Raw genomic sequence first — 25,275 nt, 5'->3', positions numbered from 1 at the left:
TATTCAAAACGATGATAATGTATACTTGTGACATTTTTTCCGTGTATTTCGGATGTTTTATATTTTGCGATGGACATTTATTATTATTATGATGAATTCCAATGAAAAATTAAACTAAGTTGGCTGTATGAGTGTGTCGCACGTACCGCTGTGAGTATGAAGAGTAAATTGATACAGATCGTATACGAATGTGTAAGATTTGTAAGCATATCTTTCAATTGCGATTAGCACGTTTTAACCATTCTTTATGGGGATGTTGTTGGATTTGTTTAAATTTAGAAGTGAAAACAGAATATGCACATGTTTTTATTTAATACAGTATAGCATGTATTGGGACTAGAAATTAATTCATGCCGATTAGTAGAACAAAAATTTCAATGGGTTTATGTTAACTTACTGTCAGAATGCTATAAGAATGGTTATGTCACATAACTTATGTGTCATTTGGAAATGTAAACAACGACCCGAAATTCGTCTTTCGACTGAAAGATGAGAAAGAGAAGTGGTTGCTTTACGTTCATTTTCAAACAAAAAAACGGCCTGAATTAATTTATACTCCCAATATTTCGTGAACAGGAAAGAAGAATATGGATTATCAACTTGTTTGTCCGCTGAATTATCCATTCAATTCAAAAAGATTACTTTATCTGCCGCATGAAGCAGATCCCACTTGATTATGATATGACAATTTATCGTTTTAGTTCCAGTAGGACAGATTAATTGCTTTTGCATATCATGCACAAATGGAACCATTCATTTTTTTCATCGCATTCAAATACACCATTTTTATCATTTATATTTTGTTTGGCTTTGGTTTGTTTTTTATATTCATATGTTGTCGGTTGATAGAACCGCAATTTACTGATGAATTTGCACAAAAAAGTGTTGTACCTATAATTTGATACATTTTACTATCGTGTTCAACCGTTGCGTAATAGCATGCATGCTTTGTTGCTTTCCCAGCACGAAATAAAGACATAAAACCACATGTTTATCATAATGAATAATAAATAATTCAGAATCGCTGCAAAATTAGTCTCGTATTGCGCATATCCGTTGGCTTTTTTTTATCGAAAGTCAATGGGGTCGATTAAGCTATTCACATGCAATGGTATTAAAAAATTAAATCAAGAATCAAAATATTACTTTCAAATCATTTGAAACATCCATGTATAAGAAGAGGTGTGTATATTTTTTACGAATAAAATTCTCTTAAGTACAATTGGTAACACGTTCAACATCACTCAGACACATTGAAAAATTACATTTACTAGGATCTACTAGTTATTATTTTTTCTTAAATTAATCTTTAGACATTTCGTTAGAAATTGGCCTAAATTTAGAATTTAAAAATTAAGCGGTATGCCATTCAAATACAAGGTGAGCAACGAATAGGTAACCCGTTATGGTAATCAAACTTGCAATCATTATTGGAAAGCACCTCCTGTGGAGTGAGAAAAAGAAACACGTGCATCAGTTTTTTTTATCGTTTTTCATGCAATGCTGAATAAGATCTTATTACCTAAAGTATTTTGAGAATGAAATCTTATATCCATGTTGTTCGGCTATGCCAGTCGCAATAATGTTCGCGCTCGCTCCGTATAGTGTTCCGTTGCCTGTATGAAGAATGATTTTTTTCATAAGGTTACATAAAATACTTTTACTAAAGCCATTCGTTTGATTTATGCTAAATTGACTGGATTTTACCTCCCAAACAAGGACCAAATGCAACTGCCCAGACCAATGGCTGAACTGGTAGCTTTATGCTATCATTTTCTGCAATCAAAATCACAATCTTTATCATCATAGCTGTGACGGGAATGCTGTCAATCAATGATGATAATAGGCCAGATAGCTGCAAAAAGTAATGATTTCTTTCATTAATCTAAATGTCATAAGAATTATGAGCAGAGTAGTTATTGACTATAAAAGTTTTGATTGTATACTTTGGTCGAAGCTAAAATGAAGCTATGCAAAATCGTATAGAAGAGAATGAACGTGAATTGTTAATATAAACGTTTACATTCTGTCAAGTGTCATTTATATTGTAGCTTCAGTACAACTTCGAAATAGAATGAAATGCAATTTTAAAAAAAATTCCAACATCTACACAAGATAAACAATGTGCTTGACAACTGCTTACCCATAAAACAATGAAAATTGCACAAGCCAACTGCACATTTTCATTTTCCGACGTTGAAATCATGTTAATCGTTTGCTCGCTAAACCAATGAATCAACCGTAATCGTTCCAAACATTCAAGAGTTACAAACATTGCGGCAAAAAATAGTAATGTAGTCCATTCGATGCGATGCATCAATGCGTCCATGTCATCTCTATTTGCATGAAAATGTTGAGTTGTGATTGATTGATTGAATAAAGGATTGGAAACTTACTTTTCAGCAATGATCAATAGAAACATGACACCAATGAGAGCACACCATCCAATCGACAATTTTCCATATCCTGGCATCGATTGCAAAAAGAACATTGTTATGATGAATATCAGCACGCTTCCGGATTTGGCAAGCAATTGTGGATTTTTTATGGGATACTTCATCAAAAAAAAAAATTGATTAAAATGTTGTACAACGAACACTTTGAAGATGAATAGTTACACTTTTTTGCAGTTCTTCCAATGTTTGTTTATACATTTCGCTTGGTAAGGTTTTATTTGATGACACCATTTTTTTCAATTTTGTTTGTAAAATGTGTACTTTTTTCATGAGCGTCTCTCGAACAACTTGTGATTCTCTGGAAAATGTTGACAATGACGCTGCTGTTCGTTCCCAAGCGGCTATTTCACGCCTCAATTCGACTACTTCTTGCGGCACTTTTGTTCGTAATTCACGCATATCATTGTATACCCATCGCAGGTACACGCACGTTTGTATAAATGCCAATACAACACCGACAGACATATGAACGGTGTATGAAATGAAAGTGACACCAAAACGAGAGAATACTGCATTGCCGGTGATCATTAGATTGGGTATATGTCCCATTGGTGTTGCTGCTGCCCCAATATTTCCATTGAGAATGACTGCCATTAATATTGGTATCGGATTCAATCCCAAACATTCACACAATTTAATAGTGACCGGGGTCATCAGTAATATAGTGGTAACGCTATGCAAAAATGCAGATAGAACAGCGGTTATGAAACAAAGTGAGAAAATTAATGGCCAAATGCGACCGTTTGTTTGTTTAAATGCGTAAATGGCAATGAAATTGAATACACCGGTTTCGGTGAGTATTGCAACCAGAATCATCATTGAGAATAGCAATAGAAGTGTTTCACAATTCATCCATTGAATAATTTCTAAATGATGTGAAAAAAAGAACAAAATTGATAATGGGTCGGACTCAAAAGCGCGATTAGTATGTTACCTTTTATATCTGGCCTGTCATTCAGCACGGACAGCAATGCAATGCTGACCGTTGAAGCGATAATCGCGGCAAATGTACGGTGTACAATTTCATAAATGATTAGAACGTAGAACATTAGCAAAACGAGGCCAGCACAAACGGCACCCACATGAACATCGACCGGTGTTGGATCAAAATGAAGATTAACCGTGATTCCTTCTGGTGTATTTTTCTTCAATAACACTTCCAATCGCCGTTGACGCTTGTGAATATTGTGATCAATGCTGTACGTACGTCGAATAGTTTTCAGTGTTGCTTTATCAACGTCGTCCGGATTTGCAATTGGAATATACCATTCATTTCCAATCATCTGAATTCAAAAAGAGATATATATGAATGTTTTTCATTGAAAAATACGATGCAAAATAAAACGTACGTCAATTGGACGAGAGCCACTCATTAGTTTCACCGTCACTTGATGCATACTATCATTTATATCTGGTAAAAATGGACCTTCCATTGCCAGTGTAACTTGTTCACCATAGTAAATGTTCGGTAAAAAATAGGCTAGACAAATTTTAAAAGTAGCCCACATTTATTAATGTGTCAATTATCGGTGTGATAAGCCAAATTGGTTTTACACTTACATTTTGTACGTGTGTCATCGATCGATAGTAATTTTTGATGGATTTTCTTTTCAAATTCGGTGGTCATAAATGTGACACTAGCCAACCATACAATTAATAAAAATATCACTTTTGGATGTTTGTGCCACGGACTGCTGCTATCCTTTACCGAAATTGTTGAGCGCGTCGAATGACTTGCGTTCGTGATATTTGTCAGTGACGATCCTTTCATAGTATGCGCCATACTGAAAAAAAATCAATGCCATCGTACAGCGTTCAATTTAAAATTAAATCCGAAAAATACACAAATCTTTTGAATTCAAAATCGAAATTCGATTGTACAAAATGAGTTGAAAATTTGTTAAATTAACAACTCCCAATTTTCAAACGTAAAATTTAATACGTCCTTCATTCACCTAATATCCTCTAAATCAATTCCGTCCACATTGGTCACGTGTATGTGAATAGGATTTTCAATATTATCATTTTTCTCGTCATCTTCGTCTTCAATACACCCATTGCTGTCACTGGCTGTGGCACCATTTGAAGTAGATCCTAATACATAAATGATTATGAGCAAAATTGAAATCAAAATTCATTTAAGTGTGCACAAATTACCATGAATGCGTTCATCTTCCGCTTGAAAAGGCGCTAAACTTGGATCCTGACGTATCTTTAATGGCAAACTGCGCCATACCTGTAGAGTAGCTTCGTTAATGTCATCGGGCGATATTAGTGTCAATAGTGATCTTCGTCGTTGAACTGACTTTGCCTGATAACTTTTATTTGTCGATGAGTTTTTCCGATGCGGTGATTGCAGCCGTTTTGATTTACCCATTTTACACCAAACTAACAGATAAAGGAGAACACACAAAAAAAACGTTATACTTTTATAGCATCCATAAAAAAAATAACGGAACCATTAAATCGCGAGAATAAACAAGTAATTTTTTATTTTATGGAATATTTTTCCAAGCGAATGCTCATTGCTTACACCACATTGTGAATATAATGTAAACAACGACAGAGAGAAAAGCGATTTGTTTTGTGTGAAAGGTTACAGCGATAATTGTGTCGTTGCAAAAGTGAATTCAATTTATTTCGTTGTACATTGTTTTTCGAGAACATAGAATGTATTATGTAATTGCATACTTTAAACCATATAAACAAAGAAAAAAAACATACCCTTGAATTATTAAGTGGCAATATACTGTGAAATGTGTGCAACTGCACTGGAATGATTTTAATGATTTTGAAATTCCGAGATTTTTATCGATTTATCAATGTTTTAAGTGATGCATTATTCATACACGATTTGTTTGTTCGGCTAATCGGTGCACATTGTGGAACACAACAATTTCCATATCGCACAAATATGAACACAAAGTCACACTCACACACTGTCTGCCTATGAATGACGTAAAAATATTTTCTTTTTCGTTAAAATTTTCTCCGTTGACTTTCTTATTTGACTTGAAGTGTCTAGAAATATGTGCAAAAATCACCAACAGTACTTTTTTTGCCGCAATCGGCCACTCTTTCTGTTTCACGTAAAAATGTTGAATGAATAAATTTTGCGTGCTGCAATGTGATTTGTTTTGAATTGCTTCAGTAAGTGTGTGTCTTTTGCCAAACAACGCAAATGATAAACTAAACACACAACTGGTTTTGTATTTTTGTTAAACCAAACGAAACGACTAACGGCTATCGCGCTCACTGCGCTATCACTGTATGGGTGTTTGATGTGTGCGATGGAATATTCTGTATGCAACAATCATTTACTTTGTGTATATATGTATATAGTTCAAACGGCGAACCGGAGAATATACAACGCAGTGATAAGATGTGATGGGAATTCAATTTTATTTTTGCACACACCAGCACACGCACTCAAGAAGGGGCAAAAATATGTTGCTACAATGCGAATGATATGAGATTGAAATAAATAAAAAAAAAAAGTATCATGGAAAAGACTGGAAAAGATAACACCAGCTGGAAAGTAAATGGAAAGTAGATAAGAGTGGATCTGGGGCTGTTACGTTAACTGCTTGAATACAAAATGGGAAATAAGATACCTACAACTACCCAGTCATTTAACTGAAATAAATATAGTGAGCGGTATGAGTTACACGGCGGCACACTACGGTGATTTACAATGATTTACAAATGAAGTAGCCATACGAGCGTATATCTACCAAAAGATAATTTGTTTTATCCTTATTCTTTGTTCTGTTTCAAGTGCTCAGTAAGGTCAATTCGGTCATTTTGTTGAGGCCTATATGTGGGCGCTATTACTAGCCTCAATACAAATTTTGAATATTTTTCCATTTATATTCTTTAATGATATTCTACTGAGTCATTAGGTGATGTAATTTTGTAAATGATGAACACTATTTGAATATAAAGTATGTTGGTATCAAGGTGATTGAGTTGTTATATTTATGTTTATTTTAAATGGCTTTCCCGAAAGAAAAAAAAAACGAGAAAAAAAATGAAGATAATTGATGAATCTGGTATTACCACCACCACCACACATGACACATCATCATATTGCTGTCGCATGCACAATGTGTCTGCAAAACATGTTCGATGCAACTAATTAATATTCAAAGTGATAATCAGTCGGATCGCAATGCGAATTGAATTAAACAATCAGCATTAATCTGGATACAACTGGTTCACTTATTACTGTGTTACAGCATCAGGTGAATGGCGCATTGCATCTGATATTTACGTTACATTTTATCAATCTTTATTAAAAAAATGAACATCGAAGCTACTCCACAAAGTCAATTTGTGTATGGATATTGAATATTTCATATTGCTATTTATTCTCTCTCTTTGTTTCACAATTGTTTACATTTGTATCAAAGCAATATAAAGTGTATATTTGTGTCGCGACAATTCAATTGACACTTTCATTAACATCAAACAAAACACTATTTGAACGTATTTGGATGGCAAATATTTACGTACGGTGTACATAAAAATTATGTTTTCATTTTTGGTGTTTATATTTCATGACACTGGTCTTATGAAAATTACCTGATATTATAAGTGCCTATTTTTTTTTGTCGCAGAGTACGATTTTAGTGTACGAACGCCAATGACTGACTGCAAATTATACATACAAGTTTTAGTTCGTACCAAAATACCAAGCATTTATCAGCTTAGATTAAATCAGCCGCTCATTATTGAGACTATTATTTATATTTTATTGTATTGAAACAAGGCTCTGATAAGATTATTGTTATCATTATTGCAAGTCCATCAAATGTGCCATACTACTTTTTTAAATTGTAAATTTAAAAAGAAATCGAAAAAAAAGCATCGACTTTTTATAATTGATTGAACTAGAATCAGGTCAAATCTATTGATGACATGACTTTTTTCTACTTTACAGAATGTAATGGAGAGTATTCGGGCAAACAATGTCAACTTATGTGTGAAGCCTCGGCTAACTACCTCAATAGGAAATCACATTTTCTAAATTTGATTTGATTTTTTATGTATTTCTCGCGCAAAATTTTAAAGATTCTAGCACATTTGAATGACCAACTCCACTAGATGAGGATTTGTCAATTTGACTTCTTCCGATCACGATGGTTGGATTATATAGCATATCGCGCATACTAAAACGGCAATCATTTACTGATTTGTTCTTTTTATTAATGTAGAATTTTAGTGTTTCGATTTTTTATCAATTTGTAAAGTATCTTCGTTCTCAGTAATTCACGCGTTTTGATGTAGCGAACGTGAGACGTGATACGCTTTCCTTTTAGGATCGTACAATAATCATTTATGCACCAAAGAAAGTCTTAAATGTAGCTAAACGAAAACAAATCATCTTAAATGTTATTGCAATAAAATGAAAAATCGTTCAATCTCCGGTAATTTATCGCAATATTCTATAGTTCATTGACATATTTTATTACAACATATACGCTGGAAAGGCCTCGAAATGAAATTGCATTCGGCAAATCGATGGGCACGTACTGTGTTGTATAGTGAATTTAATTCGAATGCAGGTCATTATAATTGTTTATGTGATAAAGTAACGCCTTTAAAATTGCTGTGTTCTCGCGGTATTCATTGAGATTTGCATTCACAACAGATTTATCTAGAATTTATCATATTTCCCTAATGCATTCGCAAGTCGATCGCGTCGATAAGAAATTGCTTATGCAAGCAAAGCAAGCGTGAACATGGACCATTATGAAATGAAACAAATTCTATTTTCTAAAGTCGATTTTCATCTCTTTTTATTACATGGCTGAATTTGAATTTGTAAATTACACATTTCTGGATTTTCAAGTTACAAATGTGTCGGTGTGTGGGTGTGTGGGATTCAATAGTGCTTTTCATTTTGAAAAGTTGACTTTGAAAATAGTACGGCAATATCTATGCCGAATAAATGAATATCAAATGATGTGTTTGTGGAGAGAAATTTATGTGAGCTTCTTTAGCATATAGAATATTTTGTTTGCACATTTAAGCATCCATTTTTTTGGCGGAAAATATAAAAGGCATTTCTTGGAATTTTATTTGCAGCCGTTCATAAATTGAATTGATTGCGAAGGTTTTTTTTTCAATAATTCAATCTCTTTTATATCCTCAGGTACTCCATATAATCTATTTCATGTAATACACTCGAAAAGAAGCAATTTATGTAGTGAGAATTTGGCGGCGGCAATGTGGGAACATGAATGTTGTTTATGATATTTTCATGCAAATAAATTGCATACAAAGTGTGATGGAAAATCTTTTTATAAAAAATTGTCACCATTTTAATGAATCGATCATCTAATTTTCCACAAATATTGCACGACCCAGAAAGAGTGTGGCCATAAAATGGCAAAGCAAATGGTAAAATAATGCGATATAACAAAACATTAAATATACAAAAGACCTAGTTTATGTTAAATGAAAATATTACTATCACAACTTCTTTCTATTTCTGCCAAATTAATAGCATTCAAATATTTATTTACGCCAAATTAGAACTGAGTTGTTTGGTCGAAATGAATGGGTACGTGTATGGTTCGAGTTTCGTTTTGTTGACAAAGATTAAAAGTAAAAATTGAATTGTAAATAAATATTTAGCGCAACAATTGTCAATGTAATATGGTACACGCGCCTATTGTTGTCGGCAAACGAGTTGCCGAGTATGTTTGTAATTTCTCCTCATTTGAAGCGTATTTATCAGTCGTTTAAGTCGATGGATGGTCTCTTTCTTTTCTTCTTCTTCTTTAACGCCAATGTAAATATGGCAAAAAGCCATTCAAAACAAATTTGAGTGCCGATGTCGCGTACAAACCACACACAAACCGTATCGGTCGTCCTCTTTGTGTTACAATTTCCCATTCATTGCCGGCGAAAACAAAACAAAACGCTTGTAAGCACACTCGAAGAAGCACACCCGCCATATACCATGATCGTATGCTTGCGATCATAAATAATCTTTTAGTGCATTAAATATCACCGCATACGAGAAAGGTAATATATTATTTTGCATTTGCACGTGTGTTATGCCGAACAAATAGACTTAAGTGCGGTAAATAAATTTTGTTTTACCGTTATTTTTCCGTATTGATTTTTGGCATTCGATCTTTCTATATAAAGAATGAAAACCAAGACCAAACATTCGCAGTTTGTGGTGAGCCGGTTTTGAAGCAACAGCTTCATGGTGATTATTTTGTCTATATTTGTCGAGTGATCAAATTATTTTGTTAAAATTCAATATGATTTATGTTAAAACACTTTTTGCTTGTGCTTTGCTCATTTCAATTGTGACCGCTCAAATTCCCAATTTTGGACGATGTCCTGATTATGGTAAGATCGAATAATTGAGTGGGTTTTATGTAAAAAGTCGGAAAATTTTATGTCAAATTTTTTCCTTTTTTATGTCATTTTTCGAAATTGTTTATTCCATTTTTTGGGTTTTTCATACTTTTTTCGGTTTTTTTTTGAAGAATTTCATTTTTTCCGTAGAATGAGAATATATGACGAAAAAAATATGAAAAATAGTATGGGCGTCTCCACCAAAACGGTTTTTAGTAGAAAATTTGTAGTTTATTTCTGAAATAATATTTCACACTGTGCTCAATCTGTTTTCGACTATAATTATAGTTTGACTTTTATTAATTTTAAAAATGTCATTTGATTTAGTTGTTTTCCTTTTTCTAATGTTTGTATATTTCAGATGTTATGAGAGAATTCGATCATGAAAATTTCTGGGGAAAATGGTATGAAATTGAGCGTTACTTTGCCGTATCAGAATTGGCATCCCGATGTGTCTCGGTCACATATGAACGACGTGCTGATGGAAAAATCTACGTGAACAACGAAATGACAAATCGATTGTAAGAGTTTATTTTCAAGCTGTCCATGACGCGATGTATTGATACTATTTTTTTAAAATTTCAGCACAAATGTTCAGCGAATTGTCTCTGGTGTATTGAATCAAACGGCAAAAGATGATGAAGCAACATTTACCGTAAGATACACTGGCCTTCCGGTTAATTATGATACCACGCTTCATGTTTTAGACACTGATTACGATTCATATGCTGTAGTATGGTCTTGTAACTCCTTGGCGGGTCCTGTTGGTCACACTGGTTTGTATAACATATTCATTTTATTCAACATTTTTTTTTGTTTCAATTTAATAAAATTCTTTTGGTTCATTTGAAGAATCTGTGTGGATTTTGGCTAGGGAGCGAATCCCAGATGGGCCTGTAATTCAAACAGCATACGGTGTATTGGATAAATTCAAAATATCGAGAACATTCTTCGTGAAAACCGATCAAACCAATTGCGAAGTCGAAGGTAATTCAATCAAAGTGACCACTATAACAATCTAATTTATCATCGAACCAATTGCAGGCGATCCGGATGAAGCAGTCGATGGGCCAGATTCTGGATATGATATTGTTGTTGATGATGATACAGTCGGTACGGAATTGGTGAACAATCAATACGGTCACGACAATCCCCAAATCCATCAAGTGCAACATATTGCACATGTTCAGAATTTACAGCAATTCGCACCAGCATTCCCCGTTCAACCTGTCTATCATCCAAATGTTCATAATCACGGTCAACCTATTTATTTCAAACAAAATGACCAACCAGCCGAAAAAGCAGCACTGAGTTCAACTGAAACGGCGGATAAAGCAACACAAAATAAAACAAGCGACAATCAAATTGAACAAGCGAAGGAAATGCAGAAAAATGAAAGCACCGAAAAATCACAGAAAATAGAAACAACGAAATTACCATCGCCCATGAATGAGGTTCTTGCTGTTAATGCAACAGCGAAAAAATTGAAATAAACAAAGCAAAATAATAAAATTATTGAAAAAAATACGTTAATAATCATACATTTAATTTGATTTGCCAAGTGTTACAAGCATACACACATTATATTTATTTATTTATTTTCAATACATTTTGTAAACGTAAAAAAGCGACTAATAAATAACCAATCAAGAAACCTTTTTTTTTTTGAAATTGTCAAAGTTTTTTCTTCAAATGAATTGAATATTTCACCAAAATGTAGAATGTAAATGTGAGGTTATGTACAATCTTATAGCGCACAAACTTCACAGCATATTGAATTGACATGTTGAATCTGTCGGTCTGTGTGGTTGTGTGCAATGACAGTGACAGTGTTTATAAAGCAGCGTGGAATTCTGTTAGTTACGAAAATATATTAAGTTTTATGCGTTTTTTGATCAAACATAAATAAGAAAATGGCTGATATTGATGAGCTCTTTGGTGGTTTCGATGAACCGATTGGATTTGACGAAGGTGAGGCTGCGAATCCCATTGTTGTTGACGAAAAAAACAATGAAGAACAACAAAATGAGTAAGTGAGAATGGTGCAAAAAAAAAAAACGTGCCATAAAATGAGTGCCCATTAAATTTTTCGTTGATTTTCAGAAGTTCCCTATCCAAACCGGACAAACGACCATTGGAAGATGAAACAGAGCGAAATGAAGATGAAGATAAGCGAAAAAAACCACGAACCGACAATGGAAATGATTCAAAAGTGACCGAATCAATTTTGGACGACATTCGATTAGAAGAGATTGAGTCACGCATTACAGTTCATGTCATTGAATCGCCCGAATCGTGTACACATGAAGTTGCAGTTTATCCAGGTATTTTGTTGTCTTGCACATACATTCGATTGAATTGAAAGTAAAAAAAGTGTTCTTTATTTCGTATTAGGACAACCGTACGAACCATTGGCACCGGTAACTGGGCCACCAGCCAAAGAATATTCATTTGTCCTGGATCCATTTCAAAAGGAAGCAATACAATGCATCGAAAATGAACAATCGGTGCTGGTGTCAGCTCATACATCGGCCGGTAAAACTGTTGTAGCCGAATACGCCATTGCCCGATCATTAAATAACAAACAACGTGTCATTTATACAACGCCAATTAAAGCATTGTCAAATCAAAAGTACCGTGAATTTAGTGAAGAATTCAAAGACGTTGGTCTAGTCACCGGTGATGCGACGATCAATCCGACAGCTTCATGTTTGATTATGACAACGGAAATTTTACGAAACATGTTGTATCGCGGTTCTGAAATTATGCGAGAAGTTGGTTGGGTGATTTTCGATGAGATCCATTATATGCGTGACAAAGAACGTGGTGTTGTATGGGAAGAAACATTGATTTTACTGCCTGATAATGTGCATTACGTTTTCTTATCGGCAACCATTCCGAATGCTCGCCAATTTTGTGAATGGATCACCTATGTTCATAAGCAAAACTGTCATGTTGTCTACACTGATTATCGGCCAACACCATTGCAACATTACTTATTTCCGGCTGGCGGCGACGGCATTCATCTGGTGGTTGATGAAAAGGGTCAATTCAAAGAGGACAATTTCAATGCAGCCATGAATGTTTTGGCCACCGTCGGTGAAGCATCAAAAGGCGATCAAAAGGGACGTAAGGGCGGTTTTAAAGGTACCAATAAAGGTGAATCGAACATCTATAAAATTGTAAAAATGATTATGGAACGAAATATGGCACCGGCCATCGTATTTTCATTCAGTAAAAAAGAATGTGAGGTATATGCAATGCAAATGGCCAAATTAGATTTTAATTCACTCGAAGAGAAGAAATTAGTCGATGAAGTTTTTAACAATGCCATGGATGTACTATCGGAAGAAGATCGTCGATTGCCACAAGTTGAGAATGTATTGCCGCTATTACGACGTGGTATTGGTATTCATCATGGTGGATTATTGCCGATTCTAAAGGAAACAATTGAAATTCTATTCGGCGAAGGTTTACTCAAAACACTGTTTGCAACCGAAACATTTGCCATGGGATTAAATATGCCGGCTAGAACAGTTTTGTTTACGAGCGCCCGAAAATTTGATGGGAAAGAAATGCGATGGATTACATCTGGGGAATACATACAAATGTCAGGTCGTGCCGGGCGACGTGGTCTCGATGACAAAGGTATTGTCATTTTAATGATCGATGAAAAAGTGTCAAAAGTTACTGGCAAAGAAATTGTTCAGGGCAAACCGGATCCCATTAATTCAGCGTTTCATTTGACCTACAACATGGTCTTGAATTTGCTTCGTGTCGAAGAAATCAATCCAGAGTACATGATGGAACGAAGCTTTTTCCAATTTCAAAATCAATCATCGATACCGGATTTGTATCGACGCGTCGAAAAGAAACAAAAAGAAGTCGATTCGCTAACTATTCCAATGGAATCAAGTATCGCCACATACTATCACATTCGAGATCAATTGGATAAATTGGGCAGAGAGTTCAGATCGTATCTAACGAAACCGGTTTATTTAACACCGTTCTTGCAACCGGGCCGAATGATAAAAGTACAAAAAGAAAGTGGCGACGAATTCGATTGGGGAATCATTGTCAATTTCCGTAAACAACAAAGCGACGAAAAAAATCCAGCCAAATCGGAGACAGTAACAATTGTTGATATTTTACTTCATGTTGATGACGATTATGAGAAAACAAATACGGCCAAACCATGCCCGGCGAATAAACAAGGTTCCGTTGAGGTTGTACCCGTGTTGCATACATTAATATCACGAATCAGTTCGCTGCGTGTCTACTATCCAAAAGATTTGCGACCGGCAGAAAATCGGCGCTCTGTTTTGAAAACGGTGAATGAAGTGAAAAAGCGTTTTCCAAAGGGTCCACCGCTGCTAAATCCAATCAACGACATGAATATCAAAGATTCAGATTTTAAGCGTGTTGTTGAAACCATTGATAAATTCGAAAAACAATTGTACAGTCATCCATTGCATGAATCGCCGCAATTGAGTGACCTTTATGCTGAATATTCGAAGAAAATTCAACTATTGGCCGAATTAAAAGGCGAAAAAGACGCACTACGCAAAGCAAAAAGCCTCTTACAAATGGATGAACTCAAGCATCGCAAACGAGTTTTACGACGGCTTGGATATTGTACACAGGCCGATGTGATTGAATTCAAAGGGCGAGTAGCCTGTGAACTCAGTTCGGCGGACGAATTGCTCATCACCGAGATGATTTTCAATGGTGTCTTTAATAATTTGAGCATTGAACAGAGCGTTGCATTATTGTCGACTTTTGTGTGTGACGAACGAAGTAATGAAGCGCCAAAAACAGCCGAAGAACTTTCTGGCCCACTTCGTCAAATGCAAGATTTGGCACGACGCATCGCAAAAATATCGATTGAATGCAAACTTGAAATGGATGAAGAAAACTATGTGGAACGTTTCAAACCATTTTTGATGGATGTCGTTTTGGCTTGGTGCAAGGGTGCCTCATTTAAAGCAATTGTTGGTATGACAGACATTTTTGAAGGTTCAATTATTCGGTGTATGCGACGATTGGAAGAATTATTGCGACAAATGTGTCAAGCTGCCAAGACGATTGGTAATACAGAACTAGAAAATAAATTCTCCGAAGGAATTCGACTGCTCAAACGAGACATCGTATTTGCCGCCTCATTGTATCTTTAATTTAAAATCCAAATAAGAATTGATTTATTCGAAATATCGTTTCTTAAATTTTCAGTCTAAAGAAATTAAAATAAAATTTGTAAAACTAACTTTTTGTTTTTATTTTATTTAATTGATGACCTAAGGATGAATCTTTATGTTCACGACGATTATTAGGGATAATATGGCCAAACCATGTCCAAATAAGCGAGAATCGCTTGAGGGTGCACCAGTCGTGCATAAGTTAATAGGTGAATCACCGGCTGAAAATCGGCGGTTTATATAAAACAAAACAAAACATGCTTTTCATGACGTTTATTGGGGTAACGTTGTGATTTAATTACACAAATACATTTTGATAATATTATTTGCCGTTCCAAAGACAAGATTATATTGTTTGTAGTAAAATATGCACGATCTTTTTTTAAACACAAATTTATGCAATTCAAATTTTGCAAATCATACAAACAATTTAATCTTACCTTATATATACAATACTTTTCTTCGTTCTTATTGTAATAATATATATCACGAAACTGATATCGCTTCTCATTCCTTACAACGTTAATTTCAATAAATTTCGCTTTGTAAGCTGTTGTCACTTTTCGGTGAATAATCGGTCCTTTCTGTTGTTGTATTTGTTGTTGATTTCGGAGCATTTGTTCTTCATGTTGTTCACAGACAACCCACATTTTATAAAATCATTGTGTCAATTCTATCTAACTTGATCCATCATTTCAACTCATCTTGTTTGTTTATTTTCTTATATATCTTAAAAACATAATTCATCTTTTCATTTTCCTAATTTAAAAAAAGTACAATTATCACAAGAAATTATTAAATTATTAGTAAACATTCAAGCATATGCGTGGATAAGTGAATATATTTACTGTTATTATAATTATTATTATTAATATTATTCATATTATTATTTTCTCAATGATTTTTTTCGCGATTAGATGTTATTGTTCATGAATTGGCCCAACAGCTGCTTGTGAGTCACATAACCTAATTTTGATGTGGCAAAAAGGAAAGTAGCAAAGAAAATAAAATGATTAGATATGCTTGAATTGATAATTTGATTGGATGCAAATGTATTTACCTGATATGCCTTGTATGTCAGTTGTTATGATCGGAGTTTTGACTTTCATCTCTTCGGTGTGTGCTGGTGCCGATTGTTGTTCAGTCGATTGTCTCGCATTGACCGCACTCCACGGTGTATATCCAGACGATGCAACCGGCTATAATTATTTAATAATTCAATGTTAATAAACATTATTAAACCATACAATGAATGACATAAATTAAAAACAATACCTTTCCACTGATGGCCTCGTGTTTAACATAACCATTCGATGTGAGTTGCGATGGCTTTGACGCGTTTAATGGCGAGACTATCTTCCTTGGAGCGAAATGATTATCATGAGAATCGGACATATGGTGATTTTCAAGTGTGGTTGACATTTGTAATAATGGCGATGGAAATGATGGATTTTGAATAATTCCAATTTCATGGCTTTGATGTACTGGAATTAGTGGCGTTGGCAGAGACTACATCAAAATATGAAAAGAAAACCAAACCATTTAATATAAAAAATTGCTTATTCGATATCGATCAATTGTAAAGTAAAAAAAATAAAAATTGACTTTGCTCACCATTTTATTAATATTGTTCATGTGCTGATTGTCTGAACCGCTGTCATTTTCGATATTTTGTTCATATTCAAGGGAATGATCTATAACGTCATTATTTTCGGAATGGCTGTTGCTTTCGCTGCTACTGGTGCTTGCCGATTCCATACGAGACCGAACCAATGGATCATTTTCATGTTCATTTGTCACATAATCAATGGTTCGTCCCAATTCTTCACGTGTAATGCCACCAGAACCTTCCAAATGTTTGGATTTGCTTTCCTCTTTGATATCTTCCAAACCTTCCGGTAGCTCGACGCTAATGTCTTTCATTCGTTTCAATTTTTTCATTGCAAAAAATGTACCATACACAAAGGCCATGGTAATTATAAACAAAAATACAAGCATAAAGTAGTAGCCGCTTGATTTTGAATTCATATTAAATTGCAATGTGTATGATACCGAAAATGGTCCATGGAATAATGTTGGCCATTTGTCAAATAATTGTAGATCGTTCTCTTCTTCGCAAATTTTAATTCGATTTAAATCCACATTGAATACATCATTATGATTCTTATAAGTGCCGTCATTTGTTTCAAATTCATTTTCAATTGATTTGTGGACCTTTTCAATTTTTACATTCGAATTATGATTGAATATGTGATTTCCATATTCGGTGTCAATTTCTGGATTTGAATGTCGTTTCAATAAATAACTTTGATCCTTCGAACGATCGGATTCAACGTCAATATATGTTTGTGCAATATCACGTCGGTTTCGTTGATTAATTGGACCTTTATAATGTGATGAATGCAATACATTCACAGCACGAACCGAAAAATCTAATTTACCAACCAAAATATTTCGAATGTCATCGGTAAATTTACATTTGGTGCCATTTATTTTAATTACTCGCTCCTGTCGATCGTTATTCGTATAAACTACTTGCAGTTCATAATAATCCAAACGTCCACCTTTCACCGCTGGCGCTTCCCAACGCAATTCATTATTTATCACTTTTGGCTGATGAATGATTCCCGGTCGACCGATTGTTGTATTGAACGTGATGGCATTACTTGGATCCGAACAATGCGTGGTACATGCATTAACTACCACCTCATATTCGGTGAAACTATCTAAATCGGTTAATAAATATGGTTGTTGTGTTCCATCATTCTTGTTAACCGTGAATTTTTTACCATTACATGAAACTGTATAGCGATTTATAACACCATTCAATACCTCTGGTTGTTCCCATGTCAATTCAACGGATGAATTTGTGATATTACGTGCACGTAAATTTCGTGGTGGTGTTGGTGCTGCTTCAAGTGTGGTATTTACTTGTGGTTCACTCCATGGACCTTTTGAAGATTCAGATAACATTTGAATGCGTACACTGTACGTTGTGTACGGTTGCAATTTTTCCAATTTGTATTCTTTTGCTTCAGCCGTAATGTTGACCGTTTTTGCCGCTTCTCGGCATTCACCGGTTTTTGGATCTTTTATTGGGCAATATTCCAAAATGTAACCGGTCAAAATGGTTCGATCGATACAAGCAAGGTTCCATTTGAATTCGATTGATGTGGCCAACACTTTAACCGTTATAATTGAAGTTAATTTATTAATTTCATTGCCCGGTAAAACGGTGCACATTGCCCATATCATGCCTGAACTTGATGTATTCGAATTGGCCGAGATGGCAAAGTTCATTGAATTATTCGTTTCGAGACGATAACTCAATACATCACTGCCAATTCGTTCGAAATCAATTGAACCTTTGCAATCATTTGGCGATTCATTGTTCGGTTCACACCAGAATATCGTGTAGCTGGTTATATTTGGACCATCAATCGGTGCCATCCACGAAATATTATACGTTTGAGCATCCAATCGAATTTTTTTGATCAGCGTCGGCGGTTTGCATCGATCTTGTACAGGTGGTACGTATACGCTACTGTACATTTTTGAACGGCCCACATTGTTTTTACTATGAATATGGAAATTTAATGGTTTTTTCATACCATTTGCATCGAGATGCTCAAGTTTGGCCAACGAACGAGTTGATACATATGTCGTATTATTTGCATCAATTATAATATATTTCAAATTCGGACCGTTGTGTTCCGATTCCGATAGTTCTTTCCAATAAACGAACACATGACCGCTGGCCGTTAAACTAAATGAACCGATGTCGGTGAGTGGCGGTTTATCCGGAATTCGTGATTCCGTTTTAAATATATGACCAATATGAGAATTTGACCACATTTCCGGTATGTCTTCAGCATCGTCGACTTTAAATGATATACGATAATCGTACCATGTATCGGCATATGGTAAATTGGTTAATGCATGTGACATATGAATATTGTGCTCTTCGCGTTCATTTTTACGTGGTTCTTTAAACGGCCCCAATTCAATCCATTGATCTTTCTGATACTCGTTTGTATAATTGATTCTATATACAAATTCTAAATTTTTTAAACCAAAAAAATAAAAAAATAAACAGAAATGAAAAATTAAACACTTTTCAATGATTATGTGTAATAAATACATACGTTTTGGAAAGTTCTGTAATAGCGCTGGTAATTTCCAATTCAAAATTACAGAATTTGATGTAATATTTGTTTCACTTAAGTTTTCCGGTGGATTCGGTACCACTGTAAAAAAATAGAACAAAAAAACATATCGAAATTTATGATTAAATGACACTCATTGTAAATGGGCACATAGTCTACGACTGTGCGATAATTTTGGTGATTGTATTATCGTATTTGGAATTTTTTATTCTTCCTCTTTGGAATTTATTTATAAAAATGTACTTACGCATGTTGTAGTGATAAATTGTAAAATCTTCGGTGAAATTTCCAATGCGATTTACTCCGATCAGTCGAAAATAGTAATAGTCATAGGATTGACGATAGGGCGGCTCATTTTCAAATGTAATTGCACATGTAAATTGTCGATGATAGTTTATACCTAAACGGCACGAATGTGTCTGCGAATTTATAGAGAAAACAGTGTTTATCAGTAACAGAAAAATTACATTAAAAAAATGTCAAATTTTTAACTCTATTTTTTCAAATTATTCTGAATATTTTATACGAACCGGTGTCTGAAAAGTGGGCTTGCCAGTTTCAATTCCAATACCATAGTATAGAGTGTAGTCTACGGGCACTGGATTGTATGGTTTTTCAAAGCTGCACGTTAAATTTTCCCAATTGTATGATCTACATTTGAAATCAATGACTTTTTCTGGTGCCGTGCCTATTTATAGGATTTCACATCAAAAGAAAATTCAATAAAAATCATATTTCATCATTAATTTTCCAATAAAAAGAAAAAATTCAATTTTTTTTATAGTAATTCAATCGAATACTCACCAACATTAATTGTCACTCGATTAATGCCTGAAAGACCCGCCAGACAATCAACGTATGCTTCCATTATCGGTGCATTATTAATTCGAAACATTTTTGTATTATGGCCCAATGTCTAGAAAAAAAACGGATTACATTTTAAATGAATGAATTTACCGAAAATTGAATGATCAATTCATCTTACGATAATTTCATGCCGGACACCTGGTTTATCGAAAATAAATTTCAAATCATCAATCGTATGATTGGATGAGGTTAACGTACAATTAATTTCAATAGTTTCGCCTTCTCTTCGTACGATATTGCCCACTGGGAACATATCTGTTAATTGAAAAAAAAAAAAAAAAATGATTGACATTTTGAAAATGAAATTCACTTTGTGTATCGCACAGATTTGCTAATGATGGACTGCACACAATAATAATTTAAAAAAAATGTTTGCTTTTTACTTACAACCCAATGAAGCGACTGCATTAATTTCAAATAAAATTGAAAATAGCAGCCCCCAAAAGTATTTTGCCATCATTTTGTCGGATGGAGAATCTGAAATGAAAATTAAGTAAAAAACACGAATAAATATAAATTTCGAAACACAATATTTCAAATAGAAAATAACTGAATTGCGAATAACACGAGTTTTGATACCGAAAAGAGTTTGGAATTTAATTCGATTCGTTGCAGTGAAAATGAACAATTTATGTTTGAGATTTGAATATGTGCTTTCAGAATGTACGTCCTTCTCGAGCAACGCACCAAATAGAATTAACCATTGTTCGAGCTTGTGATTTAAGATCAAGCTTTCTGTTTCTGTATCGTGAAGTAATACAACAGAAGAGCGAGTTATTGAATTTCTCTGGAATTGAATAAGTAAGACTTAAAAAATGCTAACGCTAACACAATACATAATATTTGATTTGAGTCTAGGCGACTTCAGATTTTTCTCTTGGAAATTGTAATAAATAACATTCATTCGAAATCGGCACAAAAACGACTTGATGAAGATTTAACACTTTTTGAAGTTATTTTTGTTGTATTTTGTTCTTCCATTGAAGAAAAGATTCAAAACAGCTTGCACTTAGTAATGGGACGTTGTTATACTTACGTCAGTAATGTACGAAGGCGAGCGGTAGGGTATTTACCCGCTGTGATTTCGATCAGAAAATATTTTCAGGAAAATTATTCGAATTTTCTAGGGTTTTTGATTCAAACGATGAAGACCTCTCTTAGCTTATTAGTTTGTGAAATGATGAGAAATTCTTTTGAAAAATCAACCCGCTCTTGAAAAATTTTGTTCGCCCATTACGTCTATTATCTTGAAAATGCTTACGTGAAAATCAAATGAATGACAATCAAATAATTGTTCCGATTGATTTGTTTAACCGATGCCTTTGATTATCTTCATCAAAGAAACATAAATATATTGAAAGAAAAGTACTATTCTTTCAATAAATTTGCAATGCACATTCTTTAAAATCAGTGATATGAGATGTACTTTATTTTGCACTCAAATAAAGCGCGTAAGTTTAACTATGAGTGATCGCACACAATATGCGTCTATAACGTTTGTTTTCCGTTTTACGTCTGAGTGTGCGGTGTCGCATTCGGTTTGGTGTGTTTATGCAATGTGGACAAAAAGGGAATAATTTGCGCACTTACATGATGAAAAAACACGGTTCGCTTCGTGGCGACATAGTTTTCACGCGCAAGCGTTTGTTTTTCGTGTCTCTATATATTTTCAATGATTTCCCTCATTTTTATTCATTTGTTTGTTTGCCATTCCCGGCAATTTTAATTATCAATGCACCTGAAGCCTGAAGGAATATACATTCCCTGTTCACATTGTAAATGTTTGCTTTGACATTTTTTTCTTTTTTTTTTGGCATAATTTTATTTCTAGTGACGGAACCTAAGCAGTAGATATTTCTACAAGTCAAGGGAGAGCAAAATATAAAAAAGTTAAAAAAGTGGTTTTATCAATTTAACTTTTCACTGAGGTAGATTTCTACTCCTCAGTGCTCATTCTCACATAGATTACGCTGTATCTCTGTAGAATTGTTACCATTTGCAAATTTGAAATGATTTACGCTGACAAAATTTTATGGTTCTAAATAGATTTCCTTAAGAAGATGATAAAATTAGCACCCATCAAAAATGTGTTTTCTGGGTGTTTTTGGGGCCAGGGAACACGAATCTAGCGTTTTTTTGATGTCCGAATGTATGTGCGTACCCTGTACCCTGTACCCTATACGCAAAAATTTGTTAACACGATAACTTTCAACCAAGAAAAGTAATTCAGAATCTGACTTCACAGGATGATTGGGGGTGCCGAGGAATAGAAACCATTACATTTTGAGCGACTTTGGTTGATAGAATAAAGTGTCATGTCTGGTGTGATCCATGGGCATCCATGGGAAAAAATCAATTTTACTTCCAAAAGTCATACTTTATGTATACTTAAACACTCAAAAATATGTATTGGGGGGTTTTTGGGCACGAAAAAACCGAATCTGATAATAAAGTTTCTTAGAAAAGTTTATTAGCAGTCTTCGGTTAAAATTGAGTTGCACTTTTGAGCTTTGTGGTTATTTTCAATCTGAAGTACATTGATGGTCATTATTCACAGTGAAGCGCTTGGCTGTTTTTGTCACATCAATGAAATTTCCAACTACTTTATATTTTTATATAAGTGTGTGTGTGTGTATTAAAAGTTTGAAATTATTTCTTTTCGTATTGGAGGTGTGTTTGACGCGCCCTTTTTTTCATGATGCATATACATTTTATGAAATGGACATTTGCTAACGAAATCGTTTGCAACTTGTTCAGAGTTATTATCGCATATTGTATTATTTATTCGTAAGTACAACTTACGACTGCAATTTGTAATTGTTTGATAATAATCATCCTGCAGGCGCATTTCGATTGCATTTAAAATGCGCTCATGAATATTTTATCGATATAAAGTCGAAGAGAGGTGAGAGAGAAAAAAAGAAACACGCGGCAATATTGTTATTAGTTTGATTATTGTGGATGTGCTATTGCATGCTTTAGATTAAGAAAAATGAGTCTAATTTATTCACAGATGTAAGAAGATTTGAAAGGGGTTGAAAATATTAAAAAGTTGACAAAGATATTTTGTAGCTTCACCATTGAAATAAATGACTTGATTTTTATGTTACATTGTATTTGATTGACAAGTGTCAATTGGCCCCAAAAGCGATTGTGAAAATAGTACTAAAATCGTTCACGGCAATGTCTTTGCATTCATACATGCTATAGACCGACAAAAGGCCAACACGTGAATCGATAACGACAAATCTCTTATACCGATAATGCATCGGAGCATTTTGATTCGGACAGGAAGCACAAACATTTTATTTACATAAAAATATACACATATTTACATTTTATGTGCACTATTCAACTACTTTGTGTAAATCGTAATTATACGCAATGTGTTGGTACACGTTATTTTCAAGGTTCCATTAGTGGCCAACGTATTTTTTAAATGGAGATTTTTGTGTTCGTTCATGCAACATTCTTGCGACTTGCGATCAACTCCGATGCCCACAGGCCCACATATTATTACAAATAAGCATTGAAGCGGTTAAATATGCGAACGCTTTGATATTAGAAGTTGCATGCAACAATTACAACTAAATCGCACCAACAAAATTATTCACTCCAAATGTATTTCGTTTGGTGTTGTGGTTAGCAATTGGTATTAATGTATATGGTCCGTTTGCGCTCCATTCATGAAACGCAATATTTTTTTATATGGTCAGAAAGTGGACAATTTTATATTATGTTTCCCTGCATTCCAACCTGCACTTATTTAAGTTTTTTTTTCGTATCCTTCTTGATTACAACCGTATTTGAAAGAAAAACAAAACCATTTTTGCTGGCGTATTTTTAATAGTTTTTCCAATTCTTGACTTCATTCTTTAACTCAATTTGTTTCATCAAAAAAGTAAATTTAATAAATACTTTTGGAAATTGAAAAGAATTACATTTTCAATTGCAGTATTGAATTTGAATGATTGGAGGAAAGAAGAGATAGAGATATGAAGAAATCACCAATAGTTGTTTTGTTTGCGTAACAGTTACTATTGAATAATTGATGCTGATACTGTTTCTGAATATATTTAATGCAACTCGGTTCCCTATATGATAATTTATGAAAATGTTGGCCCAAAGCGATCGCGCACATGCACGCAATACTTTGTTAGTATGCGGTTGAAAATTAAACATTGGTATAATTGTAACCTTTTTGTTCGCTTCTCTCTCTCTCTCACTCTCTTGTTTTCATCTTCTACGAATATTCAATGATTTTGAGAAATGATACGCGGCGCGTGCTCAACTCATTTTATTTCATCTCCGCCCCGCTTTTTTATATTCCGTTCCGCGACGTATCGTTTTTTTTTTTTTAATTTTCGGTGTGTATGTGTGCACTCGTTTTATCTCGAACTTCCTTTGATTTCGGGAATTCGATGAAAACGCAACATCCATGAAAACGTACATGCAATGGTTTTACTTAAGTCCATACAATTCGGTTCAAATGTTTCATTGCTTTTGTTGTTGTTGTTGAACAAAACAAAAATATTCGTTTATTTACAAAAAACCGAAACAATCAAATACTATTTACCTATGGAACGTGATTTTGTGGTTGCATTGAAACTAGCATTTTTGATTGTAGGCGGTATCAACACTAAATTCACTAGAATTTTGAGTCCTGTATTATTGTGTGCCGTCGCTCTTTAAACTTGATTCATTTGATTCAGATTTGCCATTCGGCTCATTACGCCTCTTAATTTGATCCGAACGGCAAACCAAACCATGTAAGTGCTGGTATTGGTATTGTAATCTTTTTGAAGCACATGAAAAGTCACATTTTTTGTAAATTTTAAATTTTAAATTTTCTCGGAACACCGCGTGTGTATAAATGATATGAGTTATCGAACTTGATTTCCGTTCTATATTATTTTTTTTTTCATTTTTCGAAAATTGGGAATCGAATTTCGGACAAAATGAACACAAGGAAATTCAATAACAGTTGAAATGTTATTGTTGAAATTGGTTAGATGAAAAATCGTCTGAGATGAAATTCCTTATACTAAGATTTACACTGTAGTGTGCAGTGTAATATAACATTTTTTAAAAACTTGTTTGCATCACATTTGGAAATTTTATGCTATTCTTCACTCAGTTGTTGATGTACACTTGATTTAATAGTCTAATGCACTTATATATGGCACAGCACATGACAATCGTGTCATAAAA

General features: G+C 34.1%; 4 protein-coding genes across 6 annotated transcripts; 2 read left to right on the top strand and 2 right to left on the bottom strand.

Moving 5' to 3' along the window:
- Positions 1-1,171: 1,171 nt before the first annotated feature.
- Positions 1,172-7,107, bottom strand: LOC116341719 (P protein-like). 3 transcript variants are annotated; one of them, XM_031768958.1, is made up of 13 exons: positions 5,510-5,650; positions 5,181-5,403; positions 4,614-4,844; positions 4,412-4,550; positions 4,017-4,240; positions 3,806-3,936; positions 3,391-3,739; positions 2,619-3,322; positions 2,397-2,554; positions 2,144-2,336; positions 1,708-1,855; positions 1,523-1,616; positions 1,172-1,444 (listed from the first exon to the last, which is right to left on the bottom strand). In XM_031768958.1, the coding sequence occupies exons 3-13, from the start codon at positions 4,831-4,833 to the stop codon at positions 1,354-1,356; spliced, it is 2,451 nt and encodes an 816-aa protein (XP_031624818.1). In that variant the 5' UTR covers positions 4,834-4,844; positions 5,181-5,403; positions 5,510-5,650; the 3' UTR covers positions 1,172-1,353. The 3 variants fall into 3 exon arrangements, with proteins under 3 accessions (XP_031624818.1, XP_031624820.1, XP_031624819.1); XM_031768960.1 differs by lacking the exons at positions 5,181-5,403; positions 5,510-5,650 and adding an exon at positions 7,041-7,107; XM_031768959.1 differs by having other exon boundaries at positions 5,393-5,652.
- A 2,548-nt stretch (positions 7,108-9,655) lies between these two features.
- Positions 9,656-11,490, top strand: LOC116341630 (apolipoprotein D-like). The gene is made up of 5 exons (XM_031768803.1): positions 9,656-9,827; positions 10,198-10,357; positions 10,422-10,612; positions 10,689-10,823; positions 10,881-11,490. Exons 1-5 carry the CDS (start codon positions 9,737-9,739, stop codon positions 11,327-11,329), a joined length of 1,026 nt encoding a protein of 341 aa, XP_031624663.1. The 5' UTR covers positions 9,656-9,736; the 3' UTR covers positions 11,330-11,490.
- A 140-nt stretch (positions 11,491-11,630) lies between these two features.
- On the top strand, positions 11,631-15,099 carry LOC116341688 (exosome RNA helicase MTR4). The gene is made up of 3 exons (XM_031768906.1): positions 11,631-11,865; positions 11,940-12,160; positions 12,231-15,099. The coding sequence occupies exons 1-3, from the start codon at positions 11,750-11,752 to the stop codon at positions 15,008-15,010; spliced, it is 3,117 nt and encodes a 1,038-aa protein (XP_031624766.1). The 5' UTR covers positions 11,631-11,749; the 3' UTR covers positions 15,011-15,099.
- A 190-nt stretch (positions 15,100-15,289) lies between these two features.
- LOC116341544 (cytokine receptor-like) lies at positions 15,290-20,847 on the bottom strand. The gene is made up of 11 exons (XM_031768667.1): positions 20,644-20,847; positions 20,452-20,541; positions 20,183-20,319; positions 20,002-20,113; positions 19,728-19,885; positions 19,445-19,616; positions 19,177-19,278; positions 16,646-19,089; positions 16,307-16,540; positions 16,092-16,230; positions 15,290-15,997 (listed from the first exon to the last, which is right to left on the bottom strand). The coding sequence occupies exons 2-11, from the start codon at positions 20,522-20,524 to the stop codon at positions 15,945-15,947; spliced, it is 3,624 nt and encodes a 1,207-aa protein (XP_031624527.1). The 5' UTR covers positions 20,525-20,541; positions 20,644-20,847; the 3' UTR covers positions 15,290-15,944.
- Positions 20,848-25,275: the final 4,428 nt, after the last annotated feature.

This window comes from Contarinia nasturtii, unplaced genomic scaffold, assembly GCF_009176525.2.
Source record: "Contarinia nasturtii isolate CC-2019 unplaced genomic scaffold, AAFC_CNas_1.1 Cnas_scaffold_745, whole genome shotgun sequence".
Classification (NCBI taxonomy): Eukaryota; Metazoa; Arthropoda; class Insecta; order Diptera; family Cecidomyiidae; genus Contarinia; species Contarinia nasturtii.
Note: the sequence above shows the minus strand (reverse complement) of the source record. Positions and strands in the feature narration are given on the sequence as shown.

Bases quoted from the DNA above. Each gene is read 5' to 3' on its own strand.
- LOC116341719 (XM_031768960.1), bottom strand. From the start codon at position 4,833: ATGGGTAAATCAAAACGGCTGCAATCACCGCATCGGAAAAACTCATCG. The intron at 3,740-3,805 runs GTACGTTTTATT...TTTTGAATTCAG, and splicing joins GTGGCTCTCGTCCAATTGAC to ATGATTGGAAATGAATGGTA. The intron at 1,856-2,143 runs GTAAGCAGTTGT...TACTTTTTGCAG, and splicing joins CAATTTTCATTGTTTTATGG to CTATCTGGCCTATTATCATC.
- LOC116341630 (XM_031768803.1), top strand. From the start codon at position 9,737: ATGATTTATGTTAAAACACTTTTTGCTTGTGCTTTGCTCATTTCAATT. The intron at 10,358-10,421 runs GTAAGAGTTTAT...TTAAAATTTCAG, and splicing joins AACGAAATGACAAATCGATT to CACAAATGTTCAGCGAATTG. The intron at 10,824-10,880 runs GTAATTCAATCA...AACCAATTGCAG, and splicing joins AACCAATTGCGAAGTCGAAG to GCGATCCGGATGAAGCAGTC.
- LOC116341688 (XM_031768906.1), top strand. From the start codon at position 11,750: ATGGCTGATATTGATGAGCTCTTTGGTGGTTTCGATGAACCGATTGGA. The intron at 11,866-11,939 runs GTAAGTGAGAAT...GTTGATTTTCAG, and splicing joins AATGAAGAACAACAAAATGA to AAGTTCCCTATCCAAACCGG. The intron at 12,161-12,230 runs GTATTTTGTTGT...ATTTCGTATTAG, and splicing joins TGAAGTTGCAGTTTATCCAG to GACAACCGTACGAACCATTG.
- LOC116341544 (XM_031768667.1), bottom strand. From the start codon at position 20,524: ATGATGGCAAAATACTTTTGGGGGCTGCTATTTTCAATTTTATTTGAA. The intron at 20,320-20,451 runs GTAAGTAAAAAG...TTCAATTAACAG, and splicing joins TGCAGTCGCTTCATTGGGTT to ATATGTTCCCAGTGGGCAAT. The intron at 19,886-20,001 runs GTGAGTATTCGA...TCCTATAAATAG, and splicing joins TCGAGTGACAATTAATGTTG to GCACGGCACCAGAAAAAGTC.